The sequence below is a fragment of the Dromaius novaehollandiae genome, chromosome 1 (genome assembly GCF_036370855.1).
Source record: "Dromaius novaehollandiae isolate bDroNov1 chromosome 1, bDroNov1.hap1, whole genome shotgun sequence".
In the NCBI taxonomy this organism is placed as follows: Eukaryota; Metazoa; Chordata; class Aves; order Casuariiformes; family Dromaiidae; genus Dromaius; species Dromaius novaehollandiae.
The window spans coordinates 122,078,828-122,105,126 of record NC_088098.1 but is presented as its reverse complement, the minus strand read 5'-3'; the positions used below and the strand labels follow the sequence as shown (position 1 = coordinate 122,105,126).

The 26,299-nt window shown below is 38.0% G+C and overlaps 1 protein-coding gene across 5 annotated transcripts in view; it reads right to left on the bottom strand.

Annotated features, from left to right (window-relative positions):
* Positions 1-25,911, bottom strand: part of PKNOX1 (PBX/knotted 1 homeobox 1) — a 46,361-nt gene extending 20,450 nt beyond the window's left edge. Inside the window, exons 1-7 of one of the 5 annotated variants that reach the window (XM_064525598.1) lie at positions 25,758-25,911; positions 20,238-20,292; positions 14,153-14,236; positions 13,456-13,481; positions 8,003-8,104; positions 4,520-4,647; positions 3,221-3,392 (exon numbers count right to left, since the gene is read on the bottom strand). In XM_064525598.1, the coding sequence (XP_064381668.1) occupies positions 3,221-3,392; positions 4,520-4,647; positions 8,003-8,053 (351 nt within the window). In that variant the 5' untranslated portion in view covers positions 8,054-8,104; positions 13,456-13,481; positions 14,153-14,236; positions 20,238-20,292; positions 25,758-25,911. The remainder of the gene's footprint in view (positions 1-3,220; positions 3,393-4,519; positions 4,648-8,002; positions 8,105-13,455; positions 13,482-14,152; positions 14,237-20,237; positions 20,293-25,757) is intronic. The other 4 variants (XM_064525593.1, XM_026097978.2, XM_026097979.2 and 1 more) reach the window with 4 other exon arrangements.
* Positions 25,912-26,299: the final 388 nt, after the last annotated feature.

The window sequence follows — 26,299 nt, the reverse complement described above, 5'->3', positions numbered from 1 at the left end:
TTCGGCCGGTTTTCAGTCCACCCCACTGACCATTTATCTAGCCTGTACTTCATTAGTTTGTCTATGAGTATGTTATGGGAGACAGCGTCAAAAGACTTACTGAAGTCAAAATAAACAACATTCAGTGCCCTCCCCTCATCCACTGAGCCAGAACTATTAGGTTCCAACTATTAGATTCCAGATAATCTTTTCTAAAGAAACTGGGAGCAAAGGGATAAGGGAAAACAGTATTTCTGTGTTAAATTCAGAGCTACAAATGAGGAAAACAACCTGAGGCTGAGCAAGGACCTGCTTTATGCAGAGCAGAACTCATTTTTATTTTGAGTAAAGAACTGGAGGCAAATATATTCACAAAAAGTCTCTGGGGAAAAAAAACATAGGAAATTTTATTAGTGTCTTTGCATTCACAACTGATGTGCAAGTGGCCCTCAGAAGGTGCCACTGACAGCAGTGGCAAAAACCAGCAGACCTACTGCAGAATGAAAGAGATGAAGGAAGAAGCTATTCTAAAATTATGTGTACACCTGGTAGTCAACTTTCTAGATACTTGGGTCAAGCAACAAGATCCTAAAACTGATACATTATTTAGTGAATTCTGTGTACAATTCACTGCTTTAACAACCAAAGATCCCACAAGATTTTGTACCATCTGCAAAATGACATCCGTGATGAACTGCATTCATTAGCAGTTTTCCTCAGAAACTAGTGTCTCTTTAAAGTATTTATCCCCTTCTCCCTCATTACACATTTTTTTTTGAAAGTTTGCAGGAACCCTTTCCTGTTCAAGAAGTACCTAAAATGATGGCACCAGTGCAGATCAACCTCCAAAGATTTCCATGCCCTATTGGAACAGCCATGCTCTTCATGTACTGAAACAGGACCACCTCCTTATAGCCATTCTGAAGCACTTATTTCTGCTCACATTAAAAAGACAGTCATTATATTGTGCTACGAGTATTTCACAAACGTAGTGCTACTCCACTGACATTTCAAAGAAAAAAAACAAAGCACCCCACACCATTGCTTCTAACACTAGGGTAGTAGCTAAAGAGGAAAAGTATGGTTTATCTCTCTCTGCCTTAATTTTTTCTCTTTCATGTTCTTACATCTTCCTACAGTAGCCATAGTCATTCTGCTACAGGGTTTATCCATGGAACTGTTTTAGTGTTTATGTCAACTTCCTTCTATCTGGAAAACCAAGTCATTCTAAAACCAGTAAATCTTAGTCATGTGGTCTACATCTAAATCTGTCCATGGAGATCTAAAGATTAAGATATTAAACAGATTCTGTGGTTTAAATTCTGCTCTGGCTATAGCTTTGGTCAAACAAGTCAACACTTGTTTTTCATTTATGAATTGAAAATCTTCACACTCATATTGAGACTATCTTTATGTACTGGGAATACATGCATTTAATATGCACAAGGTACTCTGAGGTAGCTAAAAGCCTATGACTCCTTTAGCTGCTTTCCCAGCTTTCTGAAGTGCATTGTTTTGGGTCGCCTTCTATTCCAAAAATCTTACTTTAGCCTCAAAATGTTTCCAAACTGAGAGTAAAGTCTTCTGCAAAACAAACAGGCAAAACCATTGAAAATTCACCTGTAGTGGTTCATGACAGCGTACAAGTCATCAGCTCCACAGCCAAGATGTAAGAACTTTTCAGAAGCACTCCTGCAGATGGACTAATGCAAAGTAAGTTACATTAACCTGATCCATCCTTAAAGAGGATTTAAACTAACCTGACTTCATATTTGCGTATACTAAGAGCATTGACACAATCTATTAAGATATTTCAGTTATGGGCACTGTAAGCTACAATTAAAAAGAGGTAACAAGTAGCTGAAAAGGTAACTTTTCAAGCCTCTTTAGCTAGAGTTGTAAAAGCCTGCCTCACTCTACAACATACTGTCCTCTCTCCTCTCACACTGTCTAGTAATACACAAAGGCACTTTCAGCTTTATTTTTCATGACAGTATTTCAATACTATCTTCCCAGAACTCAGGACACTGACAATCAGTCAAAAAGTGCTTGGAAAGAAATGAAGTTATGCAAACTGACTATTTAGTCTGCTCGCAAAAGCAGGCAAAATTGATCCTTTTCTTGCAACCATATGTGCCCCTCCTCACTTACTGTTCACATGCTGTTCACTGCAACAATTCCATCAATTCAAAGCAGTATCTCATATTTCTCTCATGTAAATCTTCTTTTCGGTTAGAAGTTTTTACCAGGTACATTACCTTAGTCTTCCACATAGGATATTAATTGCACACTTAAATCTTTCTAGATATCCATTATAAAACATTATTTTTTCTGATTGATGTTTACAGCTGTCAATTTAGTTTTGCTTGTGAATGTAAATATTAAGTAGCCTTTTCTCCTATGGGTAGGCTCAAGGATGAAGACTTGTTCTATTACACAGTCTCCTTAAGAGACTAGGTACTCACAACAAAATAACAACAACAACAACAACAAAAAACAGAAAACCCTACCACCCTGTAGATCAACACTTAACCCCTTTAATCGAAAAAACTCATGAACATGATAAAATCTAGTTGCCACATGATTCTAAAAAGAGGAGGGCAGGCAGACAGTTTAGAAACAAGCACTACAAGAAAGCCAAGAGAGATGTTCTCTAGAGATGTGATTCAAGCAGGACACTGACAGCCTGAAGAAATCACAACTTCACCCCAGGAAGGACTTCCAGAAAGTCTAAAGGAGACAATGGCATATGAGCAAAAATGTGTTAATGTTTAAGAGTTTGCAAGCTCATCTGACAACAGCTCTTCTTTAACTTTCTCTCCTTTACCTAGAAACCAGGCTAAACAAACAAACAAACAGCTGGAATAACTTCCAAAAAAATTCAATCAGTGGTAAACATATTTTATATGCTTGGCACCTTAAAATTGATTTGTAGGGTCAATTTGGCTATGGCAAGCATGTGTTTTTGCTCATTTCTTATACACTGATCTCAGCCAGTCTAGAGGCCCATACAGGAAACAACTGTGAAAGACCCAATAACAGCTTATAGATGGGGGGGGGGGTGGGGGGAAAGGTTGGAAGAAACTTCAGAAAATGTTTTTCAGCATTAATACAAAAAGAGAATCCCCTGTAGGAAGAAGTATCTGCGTAGACACTATGAGCACCAGCTGAGACAAGAAATTATGAAGAAGAGGCAAACATTATGATTGTTTAAGAAATAAAATGAACATCTTATACTCACCAGATTATCAGTTTCTGGATCTTCACAGAAAAATGGCTTTCCTTCTTTCTCCTGCTTCCTTACAAAATTTTCAATATCTACATCAAAACTAGCAGAAGTTGTGCCTTCTGAACCTTGTGTAGACTGTTCACATTTTTCAAATAATAATGCTAACAAGGGAAATAGTGGGTGCCTAGAATAAGAGTTAAAATATATGACTAAGTATTTCACTTACATGTATGCCACTGACAAATTAAATATCTACCTCATGTAACGTAACAGCCACTTGTATAAGAAGTATAAAGACAAGTCTTGGAAAAGATTGCATATAACACAATTGGCTGTAGCAGAACATGACAAAAGTTTGTTTTTTCATTTTCATTTACTGTACAATCTAGATACAAGCAAAGCAGTAAAATAAATATATTTAAATAAACAGAACAATCACAAGCTACAGAACTATGGCATATTGCTTTATTTACTATAACTGAGAAACAAGAGATACATTAATACAGTGCATTAGAAATGGGGATTAGCACTTACAAATAGGATGAATCCAGATTTACATTATCAAATATGATAAAATTCACTTATTCTTCAATGTGGGTCTTATTTACATATCACAAAATGCCTCCTATGCAATCATTTAGGTTGACTGAGAGCAGAACTATGATTTTGTTATCCACTTATTCGGAGACTTGTGCTAGGTCTTTTTGCTTCAGTTTTCACCTGCTCACTGGCAGTAATTACAACTTTATAAAGCAATTAAAATGAAAGAACATTGCAACCTCATCAAAACTGCATTTACTGCTCAGCACAGCGCTTAACATTGGAAGATTTCAAAATACAATTTTTTTACATCAATATTTAATCCAGTTTGAGCAAACTACCGGGCAATAGGTTGCCATCCCTAAAGAAAAGGGAGTAAAGATTGATAATCACAATAAAAATTAAACGTGACAATTAAGGTAAGAACTACAGTATGAAAAATAGCAATCATAGTTTAGCAATCATAGATAGCAGTCAAGAATAACTTGCTAAATTACACTCGCTCCTTAAGTGCAGTTATCTTCAGAATAACTTTGATGCTATGCTGAAGTATAAGGAATCCCACAACAAGGGGAAGTTTTTCTTGGGTAAAGACTGATAATGAAACTAATTTGATCTGATTCTTTCCCTGCAAACCACTGAGACAAAATAACCAAGAGATCGTCTGATTTTAATCTGCCTATTGTTTTTTTCCTAAAAACAAACAAACAAACAAAAACAAACAAAAAAACCCTCTACCCTCCAAAAGACAGAACACAAGTCCATTACTACCTGTAAATAGCCTGCTTGTCTGCATCCATTGGAGTCTGAGATTCTACAGGGGCAGGACTCACCCCTTCTGCATCAGTTTCAGAGCAGTTTGGATCTTGTTCAGTTTTTAATTCTGTTACTACTTGCATCTGTAGAAAAAGGAGAATAAGTTATTAATAAATCTGTATGCTTGACGTAAAATAAGCGTACTGTTTCCTAATGAAATAGCAATGCAAAGGGCTACCAAATTGCCAGAAGGTTGGTTTGATTTGGCAGTTGCACAAAAAAACAGCAGCAATAACAAAAGAACTCTTTTAATCTTTGACACTTTTTGATGGGTAAAGGTCACTGCAAGTTTCAGCACTCAGCTTTAAAATCGGAATGACAGATATCAGTGAATTGTTAAAACATTTTGTCTCTCAAGTGGCTATTTTTGGAATAGGCTAGAGTACATTGCTCCAAAAATTTTACGAGGATGCCTGCATAAAGAGCCTTTATGATGAAAACAACAGGAAGGAAAGTTTCTACTCCTAGTTTTCTTTCTCATTCCTTACTGTACATTATATCACAGTACTGAAGCAAAGAGATTTTGAAACTAGTTTTTCCTGTCCATTAAAATGTCCACTTTCTTACACAGAACTAAAATATTCTATGTCTTACCAATCTTTCAGTGATCAGGAACATAACTTCCACTGAGCTTTAGCACTCAAATTTACATACTGAACTAACAAGTTAGCAATATCAAGCTATGGGAGAAAACAGCAGTAACTACATCTACAAATCTGTTTAACAAAAACATTTACGCAATTGGTGAGGAAACAAAATCTAAGCAACTGCCTTTAAAAAGTATTTTTGTAAGTCACATGTATGCCAGCTTATCTAAATGCAATTCACATATTCATGCACAACAAATTTAATCACCTCATGTAAAAGATGTCAGTCTAAAATGATAAATCTGCATGAGAGTGAAAAACGACAAGTCTGGACTGGTGGTCTGCAAATAAGTGGAGCAATAAGGAATTGCAACATTAAGGTAGAAAAAAAGGGGGGGGGATGACAGTAATTCCTCTGAAAAACTTTAAAAAGATACATTTTTTAAAAAATATTATGAAAAGAATAGAAAGTCCTATTAAACTTCTTAAAGATTGTATAATTCCACAGTCACATTGTGAGTGTTGAAGAAAACTTCACATTAACATTGTTTATCATACTGGGGTCAACAACAGCGTTAAGTTCCACATTATTTTTCCATTAGCAGTGCATCTAGTTGGACACTTCTACTTGAGGGAGAGCCTTTTGGCTTCTTCTTCTGGCTTTTTCCTGTTCACCCGCTACCCTCTAGATGTTAATACCCACCCTATTCAATTGTTTGTCTATAAAAACAGTTTTTTTCACCAGATCTATTTCAGAGCACCATCACACAATCTGCCAGTGCTGGAACGCCACCACAGAGCCACAGCCTCTACCTAGCACATCCTAAATTTTACTAGGTGGCTGGGAATACATTGGAGGTGCTTTTAAGGCTTGGCATATGGATTTTCCATCACTTTCAATTAAAAACCTTTTAGGCTAAAAGGTATCTTAAGAAACCTGACCCCTGAGAGTCATAGCTTCCCTTCAAAAAAGCAAACAAACCAACCAAAAGAAACAACCTTGGTTTTCTCCCCTTTGAACACTGGCTACATCCATACAAAGACAACAAGTCACTGCAATCTTCTTCTACTTTAAGCCTAACAAGTTTTGTTTTGATCAGAAAAGAGATGCTATTCTACATATCACCATGCAGTCAGAATCAACACCTTCAGAAATGAACTTAGTGCAGAACTTAGAAGAGACAGCACTCATCTCCCCTCTTTTCTCATGACATATATCATGTCACCTCTCAGGAACAACTCCTCGAGGGAAGAGCTGGCCTCCAAAACCTTTCCGAGAATCTGACTCTGATTGAATTTCGTCTATTTCCACGCAACATCAGCAAAAGGAATTTACACTATCCCAGCAAGGGACTGAAAGAACTGAAAGGCTTGTGCTTTATTACCTGACAGGGTCAAGCCACCTTCTAGCTAAACAGGAAACTAAGTAAATGACAAAGTATCCTACCCAACAGAGCATCCTGCTTTGCAAAAAGCTTCCTCAGCAAGCGCAGATGATTTTTATGCCAGAGTGCTTGCAAAAAGATGTAACTAGTGAACTCATTTCTTGGCTAATGACAGGAAGAAGAGGCAAAATAAAAGGGGATGACTCATATAAGTGTTTATAAATGTTGAGCCATACGTCTGCTGAATTTGAAGGTGGAGGAGATCTCACTGGAAGAAAGCAATAGCTCCCTTATAACTGCAAGCTATTTTTGTGGGGCATTTCCAAACTACGGAAGAAGCAGGCACCAAAATTATCTGCCTATCTATCTGCGTCACTGAGAGCTTAAGGTACAAAACAAACGGAAAGAAAACTCTCTTCCCCATTTCTTCTCTACAAAAGCACATATTACTTTTACTTTATTCTCCAGAAAATACATGCCTTCCTCTTACATGTTAATTAAAGATGTAAGGTAGGAGAGAGGAGAACAAGAAATTAGAATCCCAACAAAAGCTGTAAACAAACATACAAAAATAAGTAATAAACTCAGACTGCATTTAGATAAACATCTGTTTATGAGAGATGGAAATAGTTGCTGTTTTTCTTCTGACTGTTCATCGCTGTTGCCATCTGCTGACAAAAGTACTTGTATTTACTGCTTAGGGCTGATACATAGTAACATAAAAATGGGTCTTCAGAGTACAGGCCAGGGCATGACCTGTCTCCAGTTAACAATATTTTAATATAGTAATGCAAATTGTTGCAATATGCAGCCTGTTGTACAAAAAAGAAACATCATCACCAGACATATCTGAGAGAGTGTGTTTCATTATTCTAGCTGTTTTTAACAGAAATAAAAGCATGGAAGACCACTGACAAACATTTTAATTCTAATTATTACCTATAGACTGAACTATTTTACCAGTTTTTAGTCTGCAGCATGACTGCAGCAACTTAAATGAAGTCATTGCCACATAATTCTAGATCACTAAATTTATACTTCACTTGCTCAAGACCAACATGTCTATCACTGCCTAAATGTCATTGAGAATGCAGAAGCACAAGAGCACAAAAGTCCATACATAAAATATTAATATTTTTTCCATACACAAAATATTAAGAATAATCATTTGACTTTCCTAAAAATAGGAACATTACAGCATGGGACAAATCATCTAGGGCAGCTTCAGAAGAAAAACTCCTTGACTAACCATTTTCCAGAAGTTAAGCAAAGTTATGCAAGACCTAGCTAAGACTTTAATACCAGTGTCCAAGTATTAAAGCATGTCAGTTCTTCACTTTATAGATCTTGTTTTTGCAAGCAACACGAGATACTTAAATAATGCCAAAGCATGCACTAAAGAAAAGTCACTACATCTTTCTCTTGCTAACTGTATTAATTCATAGAGAAAGAAAAAACACACTTACCTGTTGTCCATCTTGATAGTTGTCTATACTTAATGTCTGTGTTGCCATCATGGTTAATAAAATGCTAATTATGTCAAATCATCATAAGTGAGAACAAATATTCTAAAAAAAGTAAAAGATGTCAGTTACAAAAGTTACTTGGAACCCAGTTTTAAAAGATGAAAAATTACTAAGATTTACGCACAAAAAATCAGTTAGTTTATTGACAATGAAATAGTTACATGCATTTTCTCAAGAAAATGCCATGTTGGAAATCACAGCAGATTTCATCAATAAAGAGCTCATTGTACCAATTCATATTTTAACTCAAGATTTTTACCATAAGGATGAGGTCTTGCTACACTCACAAACTTTAGGTAAAGCTCAGCATTTATTTTTGCACTACTTCGACTAAGTTATTGTAAGGTCATATATATATAAAACACAGGAGCGAAGATTTATGTTTTCATGTTTTGAAAAAGCTAACAATACACTGAACATTACAATAAGTGAAATAATTATAGTCTACAACTGGCAGTCCAAATGCAAAAAGTGTTCAGAAATGCTCTATTTATGAGTATGAATCCAGTATACTAAAATACTTGAAATTATCTTTAGAAATCTAAGTCTCAAATCATTTCTGAAATCCAAAGTCTACTCTCTAAGCCATATAAGCAGCAACAAAGAATAAAACAATGCCTAAGTATCTTTAAACAACTGGGCCTATATGACTAAATATTTTCAAAAGTGACTTAGGAATTCAGAAGTCTCATTTTTACAGGTATTTGATGCTTTGAAAATATTAATTCTAGTGGTATTTATGATATAAGCAGTTTATATATGGCATTTCCTCTAAGCATTAGCTGCATTTTGGGGCCTAGATGAGTTAAATATTTTTCAAGTCATATGTTTCCAAAAAAAAAAAAAAAAAAAAAAAAAAGTGTGTAACATTTAGTGTAACTACCACTAGATAAAGTTTATCCATCAAACTAACAATTTACATTTCACTTTCTTGGCAGATTATCAGGCACTACAACCAAAATTGCATAATTCATTAAGCCATTATTGTTAAATATTATCACAGCACTCAATTTTCCTTGACAGGTAGGAGTCCTAAGGCTTTAGCTACTATAAAAACATACATTGTAAGGGAAAAAAAAAAAAAAAGAAAAAAAAGAAAAGAAAAAGACAGAGCTCATGCCTTGTAAAAAATTGCATCCAGGAATTATTTCCAGGTTTTCTACTCTCTTCTACTTATGTCAGTAACACAGAACTAGGTATTAGAATTTTCACCAGCTAAAGATCTGACTCTAAAACTATTTTTTTTTTTTGTAATGTGCTTAATCACTACAAAATGTTTCAATTGTTTTCAAATCTTCCCTTCACCATTGTATACAACTGTCAAGTGTAACCATTTCGAAGAGCAATTTTTACATTCTGGATATTTTCCCCTACAGATTAGAACAGTCTCAAGTAAAACGTTTCATTTAGGAAACATTAGAACAGACTTCAAGATTCCCTTCTCTGTTTACTTAAGTTTCAGGCACACAGACAAATCATACTTTCTCAGGAAAAACCTTGAGCCCTACTTTGTACAAAACTACTCAAAATCGGTTTCCTAAGCATAACTGTTATACCCTTTTTTACAGCTTTAAGATCAGAGTTGTTCATCATGACCATATAACTGTGGCTTCCTTTACAAGCTAGCTTACTGTCCTTCACTAATTCTTTAAGTGAGCTGTTACTCTTTGGGAGTCTATGCCATCTTACGCAAACAAAAGTATCTTGGGAACCACCAATACGAACAGACAGCAGATCTTGGTTCTGGCACTGGGCCAGGTGCTTGCATAGTTTCTATCTGTGGACAACATGCATATACCAGCTTAAAGTAGTTTGTGGACCACTAGATAAAAAGAATGCTACAGTCTGGGAACACCTATCCTAGAATTTTTATTTATTTATTTATTTTCAGAAGAAGAGGGTAGAGACTATTTAGATTCTTTCTAATAGCTTTAGTGGAAGTATTTTCTGGCTCTAGTTTGGAGGCAATAAATAGCTCCTAAGAACAGAGTCCTTTGCAATGTTTCAGTTCAAGATGGCACAAGTCTCCTAAGAACAGCCTGGCAGAAACTATACCCTCGCAAGCCAAAACCCTCACATGGAAACACTGTGAGATTCTGGTGCTTGAGTGTATTTTTAACATACACCAAAAATAAAACATTAGTACATGAGTTAAAGTACCTCTAGTCAAAATGTTAGTATTCTATTTTTTTCCTTTTTTGTTTACACAAACTGGAGGTGAGGAAGATACTAATATCCTTTCTGTCATACAGCTTTACTAGTCTTTCTGGATTTCCCCATGACACACACTTAGCTATGTTATCGCTAAATAAAAAACACTGACAGAACAGACAAATGAAGTTTAACCCCTCCCTAATGCTTAAGCTCATGTTAACACTAGTATAAAGGATACCTTTTCAGATTTTTATACAAGCTTTCTCCTCAGACTACTACAACAGCCTACTAGCATCATCCCCCCTCCCCGGTGGGGGTGAGGGGGATTTCACAATCCTTGTATTTTCTTAGGAAAAGATGAAGCTCCTTTTAATTCACGTAGGCAACTCTGAATAATCTTTCTTGCATTTTATACTTCCGCTAACATTTTGTCTTTTACCTTTAATATACAATACTCTTTCCCAAATACTTTACAGCTTCCTCTCTTCTGTGTCTGCTTTCTAAAATGTGAAATTATACAGTAAATAACTTATGATAAATTCTAATGCTACCTTCTTTAAAAAAAAAAAAAAACCCTAAAACCAGATCATGAAATACCTTATAATTTTAGTAATCATCTGATCTGCTCTCTCAAATGCTGCTCTATAATTTAGCTTAGCTTAACTATGCTCCCAGTTCAGCCAGAGAAAGATATTTAGGTTATTCAGGTTTGCAAAACTCAGGGTTTCATTTATGTTTCCCATTAATAATTTCTTTTTTGCCAAAACCAAACTTTTGTTATGACTTAGTCACATGACTACTAATCACACACAAATATATTAGCTTTATTCTACCTCCAGCTTCTACATATTTGCCATTAATATTAATGAGAAAACAATGAAAAGACTGATCACAGAAGGCCCCTGCAGAAAAAAGGCAAATTAAGTCAACACTTGCTTCTTGTATACATTTTCCTCTCAAAACAAAGTGTAAACGAAATGTTCTCACCTTACACAAACACTGCAAGGAAAAAAAATCCAATAACATACAAAATAAAAAAGAATTATAAAAACAGAAACTTCTTTAGTGAGCCTTCACCTATTTTCTGGAGGCTTAGCTCAAAAAACACTTGATTCTTTTATGGCTTCTAACCCCAACATATTAAATGACATGAAATAAACTACATGAATGTCATTTACGGTGTTTTAGTATTGCATTATGGAAACAAAAATAACAAGAAACATTTCAAAGTTCTTGCTACATTTGTCTTGGTTTTATAACTTGAATCCCACTGTGAACTGTATTTGCTGAGGGGTCCCACTGAGCTTACAGGGCTTTCATAGACTCGAGTTAACTGTCATTCAGTATCTATTTCTACATCAGTATCTATTTCTTTGAAACTCTCAAAATTTACTGATTTCTCCACCAAAAGAAAAAGAAAAAAAATAGGGAAGAGAAGACATAAATGCTCTTACTGATAGAAGTATATCAGAAATATTTTTTTATAGTTCTCAATCATTCGATGTTAAACTTTAAATCAGCATTTACCACAACAGCAAAGTGCAAGTATCTTTCCAAAAATTGCTCTTTTCTTTCCCAAAGGGCATGCATCTTATTTCTTACTGTGATATCAGAAGTACAAATGAGACTATCCTCAAAGTTAAAACAGAACCTTTAACATACAAAAGTCATTTGGACATGTCAAATTAATCAAGTAACAAGAAAAACAGTAAATGTTATTTAGTGATTATTATAGAAGTCAAAGAAGTTCCTCACAAAAGGCTATTAAAGAAATTGTAGCTGTGGGAGAAAGATGAAGCTCTTAGTCAGAAATGAGGAAATAGGAAGAGGTAAAGAGATTTAAGCATGGTCCCTTCAGAGTATCTTAAAGTTAACAGATCTGTGAAATAATATTAGTGCCCCAAAGAACAACATGAAGAGGGAAGCAACAAGATCTGAAGGTAACACATTTAAACTGTCGAAGACGATAAAACATGGCAAGAATTTCAGGGGAATCAAACAAGTTGGACTGATCCTTTTCTCCAGATTCCCATACAGAAGAGACATTCCACATTTGGAAAACGCCCCCCCAAGCCATATGAAGGAAGGAAGAGGTGCACAATTTTGAGCTAGATACATAGATTATTTCACCAAAAAGGGCGTTAGCCATATCCAGAATACCTGGAAAGAATTCTATATGGGTATAGCCTTTATTTCCCATAAGAGCTTTGCTTCTGACTTATAATTACAGGACAGGAAGATTAAGCTATTAGCAAGATAGCAACTGATGAAATTTAGTGAAGACAACTACTGCAAATCAAGAACAAATTGAGCTAATCACATACTTAAACTGAGGCAATTAACTGAGGAATTACTTTGGTTGACTAAAGAGAAATATCTCCTCATTATCCAGCAGTAGCAACAAACTGTTAGACTTCAAGAAAAATGACCAAAAAGGTTTTATAATCTAACTCGGGATACAGTATCCAGTTCTAGTTAACAGATACACAGCCTAAGCGGATGTTCATTCTGTAAACAACGATGCTAGCTGAAGCTGCTATCACTCCCAGATGTTTATCACTGCCACCCTGCCAGAGTTACTTATTTCCACAGCTCCACCACCGAGCTCACAAGAACATGTGAATGATTTCTTATCCTTTTTACATAAAGTCAGCCAGGCTAGTTCAACCCACTGTTAAAGGTGGCTATGATGCAAACCAGCTGACTTTGTCTGAAGCACATTGCTATGCACTCGTACAACCCCTGCTCTTGGCTGACCTGTTAGTGTGGTAATTTCTGGCTCATGCATGGTGATTATCAACTCACAGCAGGACCATCTATAACCAGAACAGCTATATCTAATACTATATGGCTTAAAGTATCTGAAGTAGGCCTAAGCACACAGGACTTCTGGACAACTTTGCTTTAAAAATTCCAATTATTCTTCCTGAGAGAGATTGAGAGTAGAAGGAAAACAGTGCATTTGTGTTGTGTTCAAAGAGCTACAAATAACGAAAACAACCTAAGGCTGAGAGAGTCAGCCAGCTTGCTTCATGCAGAACAAAATTAACTCTCATTTTATTTATTTTGCAAATAAAGTGTGAGGAAAATCCAAGGGAATGTTTAAGGTCATGTAAACTGGAAGCTGATACATGAACTGCACTCAGAAACTCCACTGACATCTGTGGCAAAAGCACTACGTTCTGCAAGACAAAGTGAAAGGAAAAGAATTCAAGCTCTTAATAAAAATAAGTACAAACCTGTAAGATGCGGTACAAAGAAGAAGCTAAATTGAAGGGAATAATCATAATTAGAAACATGGAAACTTTGTGTAAGTTAAGAGTATCTAAGAAAAAAGATTAAACATGAGCTGAAACATGCACACAAAGTGATTACTTAATGTACATCACTCCTCACTTGGTCTACTTACTCCTTCACAATTAAAAGCAAAGGGACCACCCAGTAATGCTAACACAAGGTGCAAGTAAGCTGTTGGAGTTCAGCAATATCATTTTTAAGATATACAAGCTACAACAGATGTTTGTAAGAGATATAAATAGTTATGCTCCAGGGTATAAACCAATCACTAATTGTCTTATGGTTGTGAAGAAACTACCCAAGAGACTTGTTAACATGTAATTGTTCCTTACAATCTTTTTCCCTATATACCTTCTTTTGAAGTACTTAGCATTAACTACAGTTAAAGAAAAACTGGTTATTGGAAGATTCAGAATGGCTATTTGTCCATTCTTATTTACTTAAGTACTGACATTTCCTGTCTAACATACATCATTATATTCACACACAAAACAGAACAAAATCAAAACAAGCCTGTTTGACACATGAAAAGTATCTAGAATCAGCTTCACTTTTCATCAAAAGATGTAATGAAATTCATTTCCACTGCACACCATTTTCTAAAGGAGACAAAATACCAGCTGTGAGAAAGCTGCTCACCCCTTTCTTTCAACTGGTTGAAGAGGCCATCATCTCATTCCAGCAGAGCAAATTCCACTGATGCACAAGGTAGTGGACAGAAACCTAAGAAATATCAGAGGAAGATTCAGGAGACAACAATATAGAACATAATTCCTGAGACTGACTACGTTTCCAAAAAAAGGAGTTCATTTTATTACGCTCTTCTTTCAAAGTTTAAGTAAACTGACCGGAACAAGGTATTTGTGTTTTTCATTATCTCTAGCCCCCTACCTCCCCTATCCCATGCTATTGTTTGAACTTTCACTTATTCCATTCATTCTCCATATTTATATCCCCTTTGCTGATGCTTGCAAGAGAAGCCTAACATTTGGACTACTCACTTGCTTTGTGTTGAATATAGAACCTTTATATTTTACTCTCTGGCTGACCATCTGTCTGCTTAGGATAGAAAGACACATCTCAAAATAAAACTATAAAATGAAATAAGAACAACTCAGAAGTGTTTAAAAGGAAATCCTTCCATGTAAAAATTAAACATGAAGCCAAGAACGGTCTTTTTTCTCCCCCCCCCCCCCTCCAATCTCCTTCATAATTGTGCTTTGGTAGCAACAACGGAAAGTATTCTAATTATCAATATGATCAAGTAATGCACTACTTTGAACCCCCCCCCCCCCCCCACAGAATATAGGAAGGAGTGTGAGCCATTATTGGTATGTGTTCTGAGAAGGCAGGTACTACTACAGAATTATTCAGTTGTTTAAAAAAAGCTTTCCAAAAATTATCATTGAATCTTACTTAAATTACATTTAATAGTTTGATATCCTAAAGCTACTTTAAAAAGTAGTAATGCAAAGATTGTGAAAATGCATTTAGAAAACACAAATCCTAAAAAGCACTAAAGAAACCCAACAGTTAACTGATGCTGATTATCTGAGCGCACATATTTAGACAAGTTTACACCCAGAAAAATTAGCTTAGGGGAGGTTACAGACACTAACACTGTAGAAAGGCTATCCGAAATGATACTATTGGTAAAATGCACAGCCAAGATCTTAAGTCTCATTACCTCTATTTCTTACAAAGTGCTTGTGTCACCAGTTTTGCCAAGTGCATAAGAACTGGAATGAAAATAACTCCAAATCAACATTTTTGAAAATGAAATGAAGTTGGTATTTAGATTTGAGAACCAAAGTTTAACTACGTGTGGCATAGAAGCAATGGGGTTTTTTTGACGAGCTCCCAGAGAAACAAAATGTTAAACGATATCGTACATCAGTGCCGTCTCAGGCTCATGAAACCCTCAAGCTGTAAAAGGCTAGGAAGATGCTTTGGGGAGTTATCAGACAGTATATTGCTTAAGTCATTGGTTAGAGATGTAATAATGAGCTAGAAGTTTCACTCTGACCTGATACACCTGGTTTTGAAAACTCAAAGGCTTCAAGATGGCACGTTAGTTCTCACCACTTTCTCTTAAACTGTCAAAGATCTATATCCCCAAAGAATAGGCTCTTTCATTTTTGGAACTTCTTAATTCTGTTCTCAAAGATGACTGTACTTCCTATTTCCTTCTTCCCAGACTATTTATCTTCTCTAATTTTGGTACTTACTTTCACCTACCTCAGCTTACTGGCTTATTTCCAAATAAAGGACTTCTCATTTCATAGAATCTTCTGAACATAGATCATTGCCAGGTAAGTAGAGATTGTCCATTCCTTGTCTGTGCTCAGACCACTGCTATAAAGAAGGACTACTTCGTCTTTGCAGATCTGAAAAACCTATTTCCCTCATTCAGAAACAGCTGTAGGAGAGATCTGATAGTGCCACCGCTGCCAGATCTGACTGCTCAAAATATTTCAGATCTAAAGAAGAAAACAGCCCTTGCCTACAAAGCCTTCAGCTGAAGCTCTGGAAATAGGCTAAATTCTAGACCTTGTTGTGTAAGATACCAAGGGCAGAAAGTGAGAGGTACTAAAGAAATGCAGCAGGTCCATGTGAAAGATGCTACAGAGGAAAGGCTTTGGCTGAGAAGGAACCAGAGGACATTGCAGTAAGCGTAATGCTTTCTTCGAAAAGACACCTGATACCATTAATGCTACAATGTTTACCCTAAAACATACCAGACAAGAAAACAATAAAGATCTGAGTTTGCATGTTATGCCCTTTCACATATCTTAATGGGGACAAGAGGAGCAGATATACCTATGTAAGAATGGAGATAATATCTTTACCAAGGCACTGTGGAGTCTAGACTTGAAATGATTATTGCCAATTTGTTTTTTCCTTTTATTCCTCTTGTGGACGAGCTTTAAAGCCATGGTACCATCATGAAGAAGATACCTAACTATGAAACCGTAACCAGTGACAGTCTTCTTCATCACTTGAAAGACGTATCGCAACTGAAGCTTTCACTATAAAGTAAAATATGACCTTGTTCAGTCAAAAGGAAGGAACCCTCTGCTCAGTATTCTCTCATTTCACATGTCAGCTAGTTTAAAAAAAAAAGTATGCATATGCTTATATATACAAATATTAGGACACATTAAAAATCAAGATAAATTTATATTTTAATGGCTTCAAAGAGTAATAATGAAGTGATATGTAGAGTATATAAGATGCCATCAGAGATTCATTCTGTCTTTGCTGCAGTGGATGCCTATCTCCATTAACCTGCCTACAAAAAGACATTCAGTAAAACTGAGATATATAAGCTAATATGAAGGTGATGCACATACGCTTAAGTGCATTAAAATTGTGCTGAATGGGAATGTAATCCTTCTTATTCAGCAGCAAGGTGGCTTTCATTTCCTCTGTCTTATGTACTTATGAAGTACAGTCATTATTTAGAAATACACTTTCAGAATGATGATGCTCTTGTTCAGGAATATTAAACCAGCCTCAAGGAGTTACACTACACAGATAGAGCTAAACAGTTATTATGTAACAGCTATGCTGTCAGCTTCCCTAGGAGACAAGCTCTAAGAAAGCCACAAACCTGATATTCTATTGCAGTAAAATTTACTTTGTGTCACTTTTTTTCCCCTTTATTGCTTGGTGATGCAATCAAGTAATTTATATATTAATCAAGGCAATCAAGTAATTTATATATTAATCAAGACAAATATGAGGTTAAATTAAAAAAATGTATATTATATTTTAAGAAACTGAAAATAAAAATAAATTAAAATCCACTGCTAACATTGAGTTTCTTCAAGTATACAAGCTACGTTAATACCTGTCGTTAACCTTTCTCTGCCAGTGGAATTTTGGACATACACTATGTAACACTGACTTTATTCAGCAAGACCTCTCCAACGCTATATGTGCTGCTTTGTTATTACACTAATCTTTATCATCCTTTTTACAAACCACTCCATTTGATAACAAGGCATATAAAGTACGCATGTCAGACTTTATTTTCCAAGCATCATCATGTTACACAGCTTGACAAACAAGCCATCTCATGTGAACATTTCAACCCCTCTACTAGTTGACACTCAAATGAGGAAACTTTGTTTTCTGTATTTTAAAGGAATTTTGGAAATTCCTCTATTTACAAGTACTGTATATGAATAAGTATTATAAAATGTGCCACTTTACAAGCTGAACTTGTGTATGTAGTAGCTGATAAAATGAGTATTACAGATGCATAAGATGATATCAGTTCCTCAAGGCATAACAATGAAAGCAGAATTAAGGGCATTTGGGTGTTTTTATGAACTTTAACTCCTTAACCTTGCATACAACCTTTCTGCTTACATCAGCAGATTTCTTGGGGAGCATGCATAATCACGTTTTTTTAATCTCCAATTTACCACTATGCTTTTTAACAACAACAACAGAGTTTATGGATGACATCTGCTATAGAAAGACCCTGTCCTACAAACCAAAGGCCTAAAAACAAAAAAGCACCCTACCAAGATGAGAAATCCTATCCCATTTAGCCACAAAAGAATGTCACCTCAGCATGCTAGGTATCCAGGCTCCAGTTAACTCATAGCACTGCAGAAGGAAACCCTGAGGTTGTTCTCCTACCATCTGGAGAATTAAAGCCTCATTCTTGTAACCATCAAAAGATTCTCAAATTCGAGAAACTTCCTGCAGCACCTCAGTTTCTCCCACCCATTTCACACTGTAATCTGCCATTGCTTTATTTACTCCATAAAGTAGTAGTAAGGAATGAAGCAGACTAGAAAGAAATTTTGGTTAAAAAAGGAAAACAAAACATGGGGGAAAGAAAACCTTCCTTCTCTAATTGAACCAAAACTGCTGAGGGATTAGCATATTAGGCAGCAGAAATATTTCCCATCACTCCCTCATTCACTCTCAATATCCACACAGCAAATGAAGATTCCTTTAGCTATTTTTCCCTGTATTCTTAACACTACAAACTGAAGGAGTTTTACAGTTCTTGCTTGTGAACCCTAGAATACACGTCATGATTCCTCACATACACCTGCTTATGGCAAAACAGCAAAGTAGTACTTTTCCTCAAGATCTATCCAATATGCTTCTATCATACCATCGTAGGCCCCAAATCAAAAAAAAAAATTTAGTACCTAACTTGCTGCTATAGTGATAAAAGGACTGTATTGGAAAGACTGTAAAAAAAACCCTTACACATAACAGAGGTGGCACATAAACAATTGCACAGCTAGAACTCATTCGGACATGACTTTCTTAATTAATATTTAATTACTTTTTCAAATAAAATTTCATTAAAAACGTTCATGATGAAAAAATTCTAAACTCCACCCTCCATATTTCCCCAACTCTCCATGTGGATAAACAACAGGTTTGCATGTGTGCTAGAAACATGATTCTGTTCCACTGCCATTTAAGCCTATGGAATGCCCACATAAACATCTACGTGGATCTCTTATTCCTGGAGAGAGACACTCATTTTATCTTATCCTTCCAAATAAATTCAAGCAAAGCAACATGAAATCCAAGTTTAATCTGACTTGTATCAGCACCCAATAAACTGTGACCGAAATTAATCTGGTTTTGTGTTTATACTTCGCAGTTATTTTCATAAAGACGACACCAAATGAGCACCCATCTCCCTGTTCTATTGCTATTAAATAATTCACAGTAAGTGTTAGCAAACAGTTTATGTAAGATATCACTTAATGTGCTTATATTCATGTGTTTCAACATTTTTATTACAAAATTACAGAAGTTTCTAATGATTCTTTCTATTGCAAATTGTCCTAATGACACCAACATGCAATTAAAGGAAGAAAGAACAGTTTTAGTTGACTAATAACTGCATTAAAAATAAGCTTAAGATGCCAAATACTTATGAAAATCTCTCTACATTTAAACACTTCATCAAGATTAATATGTTCTTTTGTCAATGATTTCATTTTTAAGCCCTTCTTGATTTCAGAAATAATAGTTTTTGAATTGACTTTTGAGCCTGTGAATTATCCAGTCATTAACTTGGACTAATTGAATAAACTAAAATGACAAAATATCTTTGCTCCTGCACCTCTCCTTTGTGAAATCTGATTCCATTTGTTCAATGACTTTTTCAGCAACATTTTTTTTGACTCCACAATTTGGTCAAACAAAACCTTTATTTTGCTGTTAAGTTTAGGCCTTAATACAAATTGTTCATTTTCTTTTCAAAAAGCTTTTTATTTAAACAAAAATTCTTTCTTTTCCCCTCTATGTCCACAGCTATTTGGTAAAGAGTTAAACAATGGTGTACCAGAAGCAATCACTTCAATTAGCTTTTGCATGGAAAACGTTGCGTGTTATACACTCTTCTGTTCCTGCTGCCATTGCTCTTCATGCTCCCTTACTTCCCCATCCATATTCATTGTGCTCTTCAGTCTTGTACTACTCTCTGCCATTGTTCCTTCCACGTGAACCTTCAGCTTGTTCTCCTTCTCAGCTCTCGCCCTCTCTCATTCCGTCTGCTTCTGACCATTTACTAACTTTGCTAGTACCATCTTTTTCAGGCTCCTGGGCCTATTGCATTTCCACCCAGCTTCAAATACCATTCCCCACCTCTTTCCCCAGTGCCCATCTTCATCCCAACACTCAGGGGTTGGGGGAGAAGCACAGATAAAGAAAGACTATTTAGGATTAGACTTACCCATCACCTACTTCTGTGTGATGCGTCATGCTTAACTACTTGGTCCAGATGATGACTGCACAGTCAGGTGACATGCAAGGACCAACAGACAGGAAGATACTCACGTTACATGGAATATGCAGATAATTTAATTAATAAATATTTGCCGAGTAATATGCACGAACCAGTTTTTCGAGAGCTTTTAATTTGTTATGGTTTCTCTATGAACAGCCATACACTGTTCCCTTTCTCCGCAGTTCTAAATTCTAGATCTCAAGTGCAGATATTCCTTTAAATAAACCAATCAAACTTTTTTTCCCCCCCTTTTAGATTAACATATTTACTTTCTCTTAATGTCAGTTTTCAAAATGCTGAATCATTTTAGCTTAAACTTTCCGGAATAACCCTGCTCAAACATACGCATCATGGCAAATTTCAGTATGACTAAGATATAAGCAACTGAAAACAACATCTTAAAAGAAAAAAATAACGAAGCAACCTTACTCCTGGTATTACTACTGTCATGGCCTAGAATATGTATGAATTTGGTGATCACAGACTGACCTGGAAGTTCAACTTATTCAGTAATAGAATATATGTAAAAAAAGCACTATCTATATTTTCGTCCCCCTATTCTCTTGGCATGTTATACATGTATAAAGCTCCAATTTTTGTTTTATAAACCCCTCTGTTTCTCTGGAAAACAAACATAAAAGACTTGTACTTTATTTTGCAATAGGAAGTATTACGATACCCTTTTCCCTTTGTTTCATTTACTAGGTAATTTGAAAAAAGTTAAGCAGGATGTAAAGTGTAGCCAGACTTTGTTTTTAATTCCCTATGTCCTCAAGAAAAAAAAAAAAACACGTAATTCCACATACTCCCAAACGAAGCAAACTAAAATTAAGTGATATAAAAATTGACCCCTATTTTAGTACACTAGTAGTATGTTGCCATATTCTATTTTGTTTTTTTTTTCCTGAATTTACTGCCAAGTGTAGATGACAGGTAGAGGCCCATCAGCAAATGAGGTTAAGGGGCAGTCATCTCAGTCATATCTCTCCCATTTTCTAAAATCACCTTTTTACACTTAATATATTTACATGTCCTTCCTGTTTTAAAGCAAATAGCTGTTTTATACATACATGTATATAACAAGAACATCATGGCCTGAAGTAGTTGGTATATTAAAAAAATAAAAACAAAAACCAAGTGCTTGTATGAAGGGTGATAAGCAAGTATGTGAAGGCAAGCAGGCCTAAGTTTTATTTCCACTTCTAACACTGACTTCCTTTTTATCCTTCAGTAAGACACATGACTCATTAATCTCCAAACTGCTGGCAGAAAAACCAAGCTACTGCCCTTTCCCCACTTTATAATAGCATGCCAATGCTCTGTTAACAGAAGATTGGTCTTTCCAGATTCCTGGTGTCATTACTTTTATTTTCTACCCCTACTTCTAGTTGTGTTTGACGACACCAATATGCCACAGTTGCAACATGAAGTCACTTCCATGGTAGCACACTACGCAATCACAGATAATGATATTATTGAATGAAGCTAAGAATCTGAAAAAAAAAAAAAAATCGACTAGTTTAGCAGTATTCAATTATCTTAGGGAGAGCTATCGTGGGCTGACTAAAATGTTTTAGTAACATCTGGCAGCAAGTGAAGGAAAGAATTCTATCTGCAGCTCTTTTCTTGCTCTTGGAATCCTCTTTTTAGAAGAGCAATAAGTTGTTTTGCATTTTGTACAGTATAAGCTGTGGTAAGATAAACCCCTGAGAGACTTAGCGTTTGTAAACCACAAACTCCTGTGACAAGCGAGACTGAAGCAACCAGCTGTTGCGAGAAAGAAGTAACACTTCTGGAATTTTTGTATTTTACACACACAGAAAAATTCTTACTTACACCAAAGTAAAGATATTAATTTACTTTATTGTAAACTTTCACACGTGTGCCTTCTGCAAAAGTATTATTTGGCTCCCACATCACTAAACAATATTCTGAAAGACATTCTGGACTACATCTCCTTTCATTCAGAGCATTAACAGAATCATTAGAACAAGCAGTTCCACTATCACAGAACTGGTTCTCTGGATCATTCACACTTGGCTATTAGTACATGATTTAATAACAGTGAAAGAGTTATTCTCTTCCAAGAAATTAAAATGCTTCTTAAACACTTCTAATTTTGCTGCAGTCACAATCAGAATTATTACATTATAGCACTGCATTTACAGTAGAGATAAAGCAAGGCAGGAAACAAATACTGTCCAAAAGCAAAATTAAAAAAATAAAATACAGCATCTAACAGATACACATCCATTTTATAAGAGTCAAGTATTTAGGATTAACATTTATATTCTGTTCATGCTAAACTACTTTTTGTTTCACTAATGGAAAGCCACACAGACTCCGCTTTAAAATGTTATTTTTAAATATGAATGCTGTAAAAGATGAACCCAAATCTTTAACATTATATCTAGCTTGAGAAATAATACAAATAAAGGCTGGAAGTTATGCCTTTAGTATTAAAAAGTTAGTCTACTTGTGTTTTCTTTACACGCCAAAGTGAACTTTCCAATTAAGAAAAAACACTGTAATGATAACATACACAAAACTTTAAGAGTTCTTAAATTTCCTATTAGTACATAGGAAATGGTAACAAGACCAATTCCAGTTCAGCAAAGCACTTTAACTACACAATAATAGTAAGACCCACTTCAGATATGAGATGTATATTTACTCAATTTGTACCGACAAAAATACATGCCCCCCGCCCAAATCACTCGCAGATCAATCAGAATGAATAAAATCAGTCTTTCAAGTCTCAGTGCAGTGTAATATCCTCTAAACCACACTGCGTCTATCCTGCAAATGAAGTAAGCAGGGTTACGCCTCTAGCCATTTGCACAATTGAAGCTTATGTTAAGAAATCATCATGAAACCTGCACTGAAGTTTTCATGTGATACTTTAATCATAAGATGACAAGAAAATACCTAAGTCTGTAGCAGTCTACAGTGAAAATATACACTTATTTGGATAGATTTTAAAAAAGGCACTCTAAAAAGTGTGCAACTGTTCCTTCAGACTGAATACATGTGATTTTTTTTGTTTCTTTTCTCAAGAGTTTTTGAAATTTTAAATTTAATGACTATATGGCTAGGCACAGATTCAAGAAAGGATAGTTCTGCAATTTTATATTTATTTTATAGAGCTAGTCAGAAAATGCACTCAAAACACATTTGTAGTTACTTTATATTCTAGTGACGACACAGTCCGCAAATGTATAGGAATATTTCTGATACAATCACAACAATTTGCTTCTTGGTTCAGTATAATCCATAAAATTTGCACATGTAGCTAACATGGACTAAACAGGATTTCAGCACTTGCCTATGTGCAGCTGTATCACTTTAACTACATATGTATAATTAAAGCAATACAACCCCATAGCATAGGCAGATTGTACGCAGTTTATATGTCATGCAGGAAAGGGAAAGACCTGTGAGCCTATTTCTAGTATGGACAAGAGCAAGATACATACATCTATTGAGTTAGAGTCATTACAATTCCCCTAATCAAGAAAACTACATTGGTAAAAATTTGTGCAGAGCATCTTCTTTCTCTAGAAGAATATTATAAACAGCATTATGAACTGGCACACTATAAACTGGCATGATTTTGTTAAGATTAAGAAAGACTTCTTTAATCAGCCGAGACATTTAGCATACACAGAACGTGACCTAACCCCTCCCCCTATTCTCCACAGGATGCTGGCTCGAGTGTTCTTCAACATCTACAAACCAGAACATATGGTCCATGCTCCCTATTTCAGTGATCTATTTAATGGAACACACACATCACATTCCAAATAGGGACAGGGACAAAAACATATCTTGCCTGGACAGCACTTAACTACATATGGCAAAAAAGTAATTCATAGCAGAGCAAAAAAAAAAAAAAAAAAAAAAATTGTAAGGGTATCTGACCAGATCTAGAGATTCATTCTCCTTCCCAAAAATATGTTAGTCATTTACTTAGATATAACTGACAAAAAGGGGTCACCAACTGCAGCTGCAGATAATACTGTTATCTCTAAAATAACATGGTATGTTCCCATTTAGGACATTAAAAATAATAAAGAAATAAGAAAACAAGACAGAGATAAACTATGCAGAGAAGTATCACACAGAAGTGTTAACCACTTATAGTTTTAATTGATGAACTCTAGGCCATACAGCTGGTGTTATGGGAATGAGGGAATGCTATCAACTCCTCCACGGAGACCCAGGACACGTGGCTAACTGAGGCAATGTTTCAGGATTAAACCAGTACTTGATTTATTGTTGTTTACACACATCCTAAGTAGGGCCTCTGGACAATGTCAAGTTTCAGCTCCTAATTACGGCTGTGTAAACACTCAGAAAGCCTCGGTCTAGGTGTCAAGAAGCTTCTACACACAACCGAGCCAAGAGACAATGAGGTCACATCAAAAAAAAAAAAAAAAAAAAACCCACCTCCCACCACCATCGCACACACTGCCCCAAGCGCCTGCCACTAACAGAATTCGCCTTCTATGAATGAGGGGGTAAAAGACGCAAAACCGGAGACGCGACCGCCCCCGCTCTCCCGCGGCCCCCGGGGCGACAGCGACGCTCGGGGCAGGGGGCACCGCCCCGCCCCGCGGCCGGGCCGCGACAGCGCGCACGGCCCGCCGGACACCGGCTCTGCGCACCGCAGCGGCCAACGGCCGCTGTCAGCTCCCTCCCCGCCCCCCCCGCGCCGCACCCGGCCGGGCCGCGGCGATGGCCGCGCGCCCGCGGCGGGGCCGGGGCAGGTGCGGAGGAGGGGCGGCGGCAGCTGCCGCGGCGGTTTTACTCCGCCACAGGCTAGGGCTTCGCGAGCTGGGCTCCACAGGGCAGGGCCAGGCCGGCGGCGCCTGGCAAAACAGCGCGGGGGGCGGGCGGGTGAAGAGGGCTCCGAAGAGCCGCCGCTGCCGCCACCATCGACCACCCGGGCTCTCCCCCCTGGGAGCGCCCCCGAGCGCCGCCCTGGCCCTTTTAGCACCGCGCCGGCTCCCCCCACTCCCGCCCCCGCCCGGCCGCCGCGTCCCCTCCGCGCGGCGCCCAGCAGCTGTCTCGCTCGCGGCGCTCCCTTTCGCCCCGGCTCCCTTCCCCTTCCCACGCGCGCGCGTGCCCCGACGCGCTGCGCCCGGCCCGCGGCGCGTGCGCGCCCCCGCCCGCGCGCGCCGCCTCGCCCGCGCGCCCACAAAGACAACGGTTAGACGGCGGCTGTTCCAGAAATTTCCTCGCTCCCCCCCCCTTCCCGCGCCTGCCCGCCACCGCCCCTAACCCCCCTCTGGGTTAGTTACAGTGCGAGTGCCCCCCCGCCCCGCTGTTCCGTGTGCCGGGCTCGTCCCCCCCCCCATCCCCGGTCTGGTGGTGCGGCTGGGCCCGGCCGGCCGGCGGCGGCGGGCGCGCCGTGATGGATGGATGGCTGGCTGGCTGGGAGCGGGTTTGAGTGACAGCGCTTACCTGGGTGCCAATCTTCGTCACACTGACAAGCGGCTGCAGCAATCGGGACCCGCACCGCCGCGACACGCGTCACCGCGCACACACGCACTCGGCCAATCGCCGACCGCGCCACCCGATACGACACCACGCCGCGCATCACGCCTCATCAATATTCACCGCGGAGGGCGGGGCCCGCGCCGGCGCAGGGCACGCCTACCGCGGCGCCTGCTGAGGCGGCGGGGCGGGGCGGCCGCTCGCCACCGCCCTACGCCGACGCGCCCCAGCTCACAGCTTATGAATATGCACGAGGGGGGCGGGGCATCGCCGAGCGGGGCCTTGCCACGCCCCTCCCCCCTGTCGGGGGAGGGGGGAGGTGAAACCACCTCCTTGCCGGGGGGGAGGGAGATTCCAAGCGGCGCGGCAGCAGGGGCGGCGACAGCCGTGGAGGGGACGGCGGGGAGCCGCGGCCGGCGCGGGGGCGCCCCTGGCCGCTTCCCCCCCTCTGACGCCCGCTGCCCCGGGCCGCGGCGCCGCAGCACCCCCACACCGCCCCACCGGCCCCC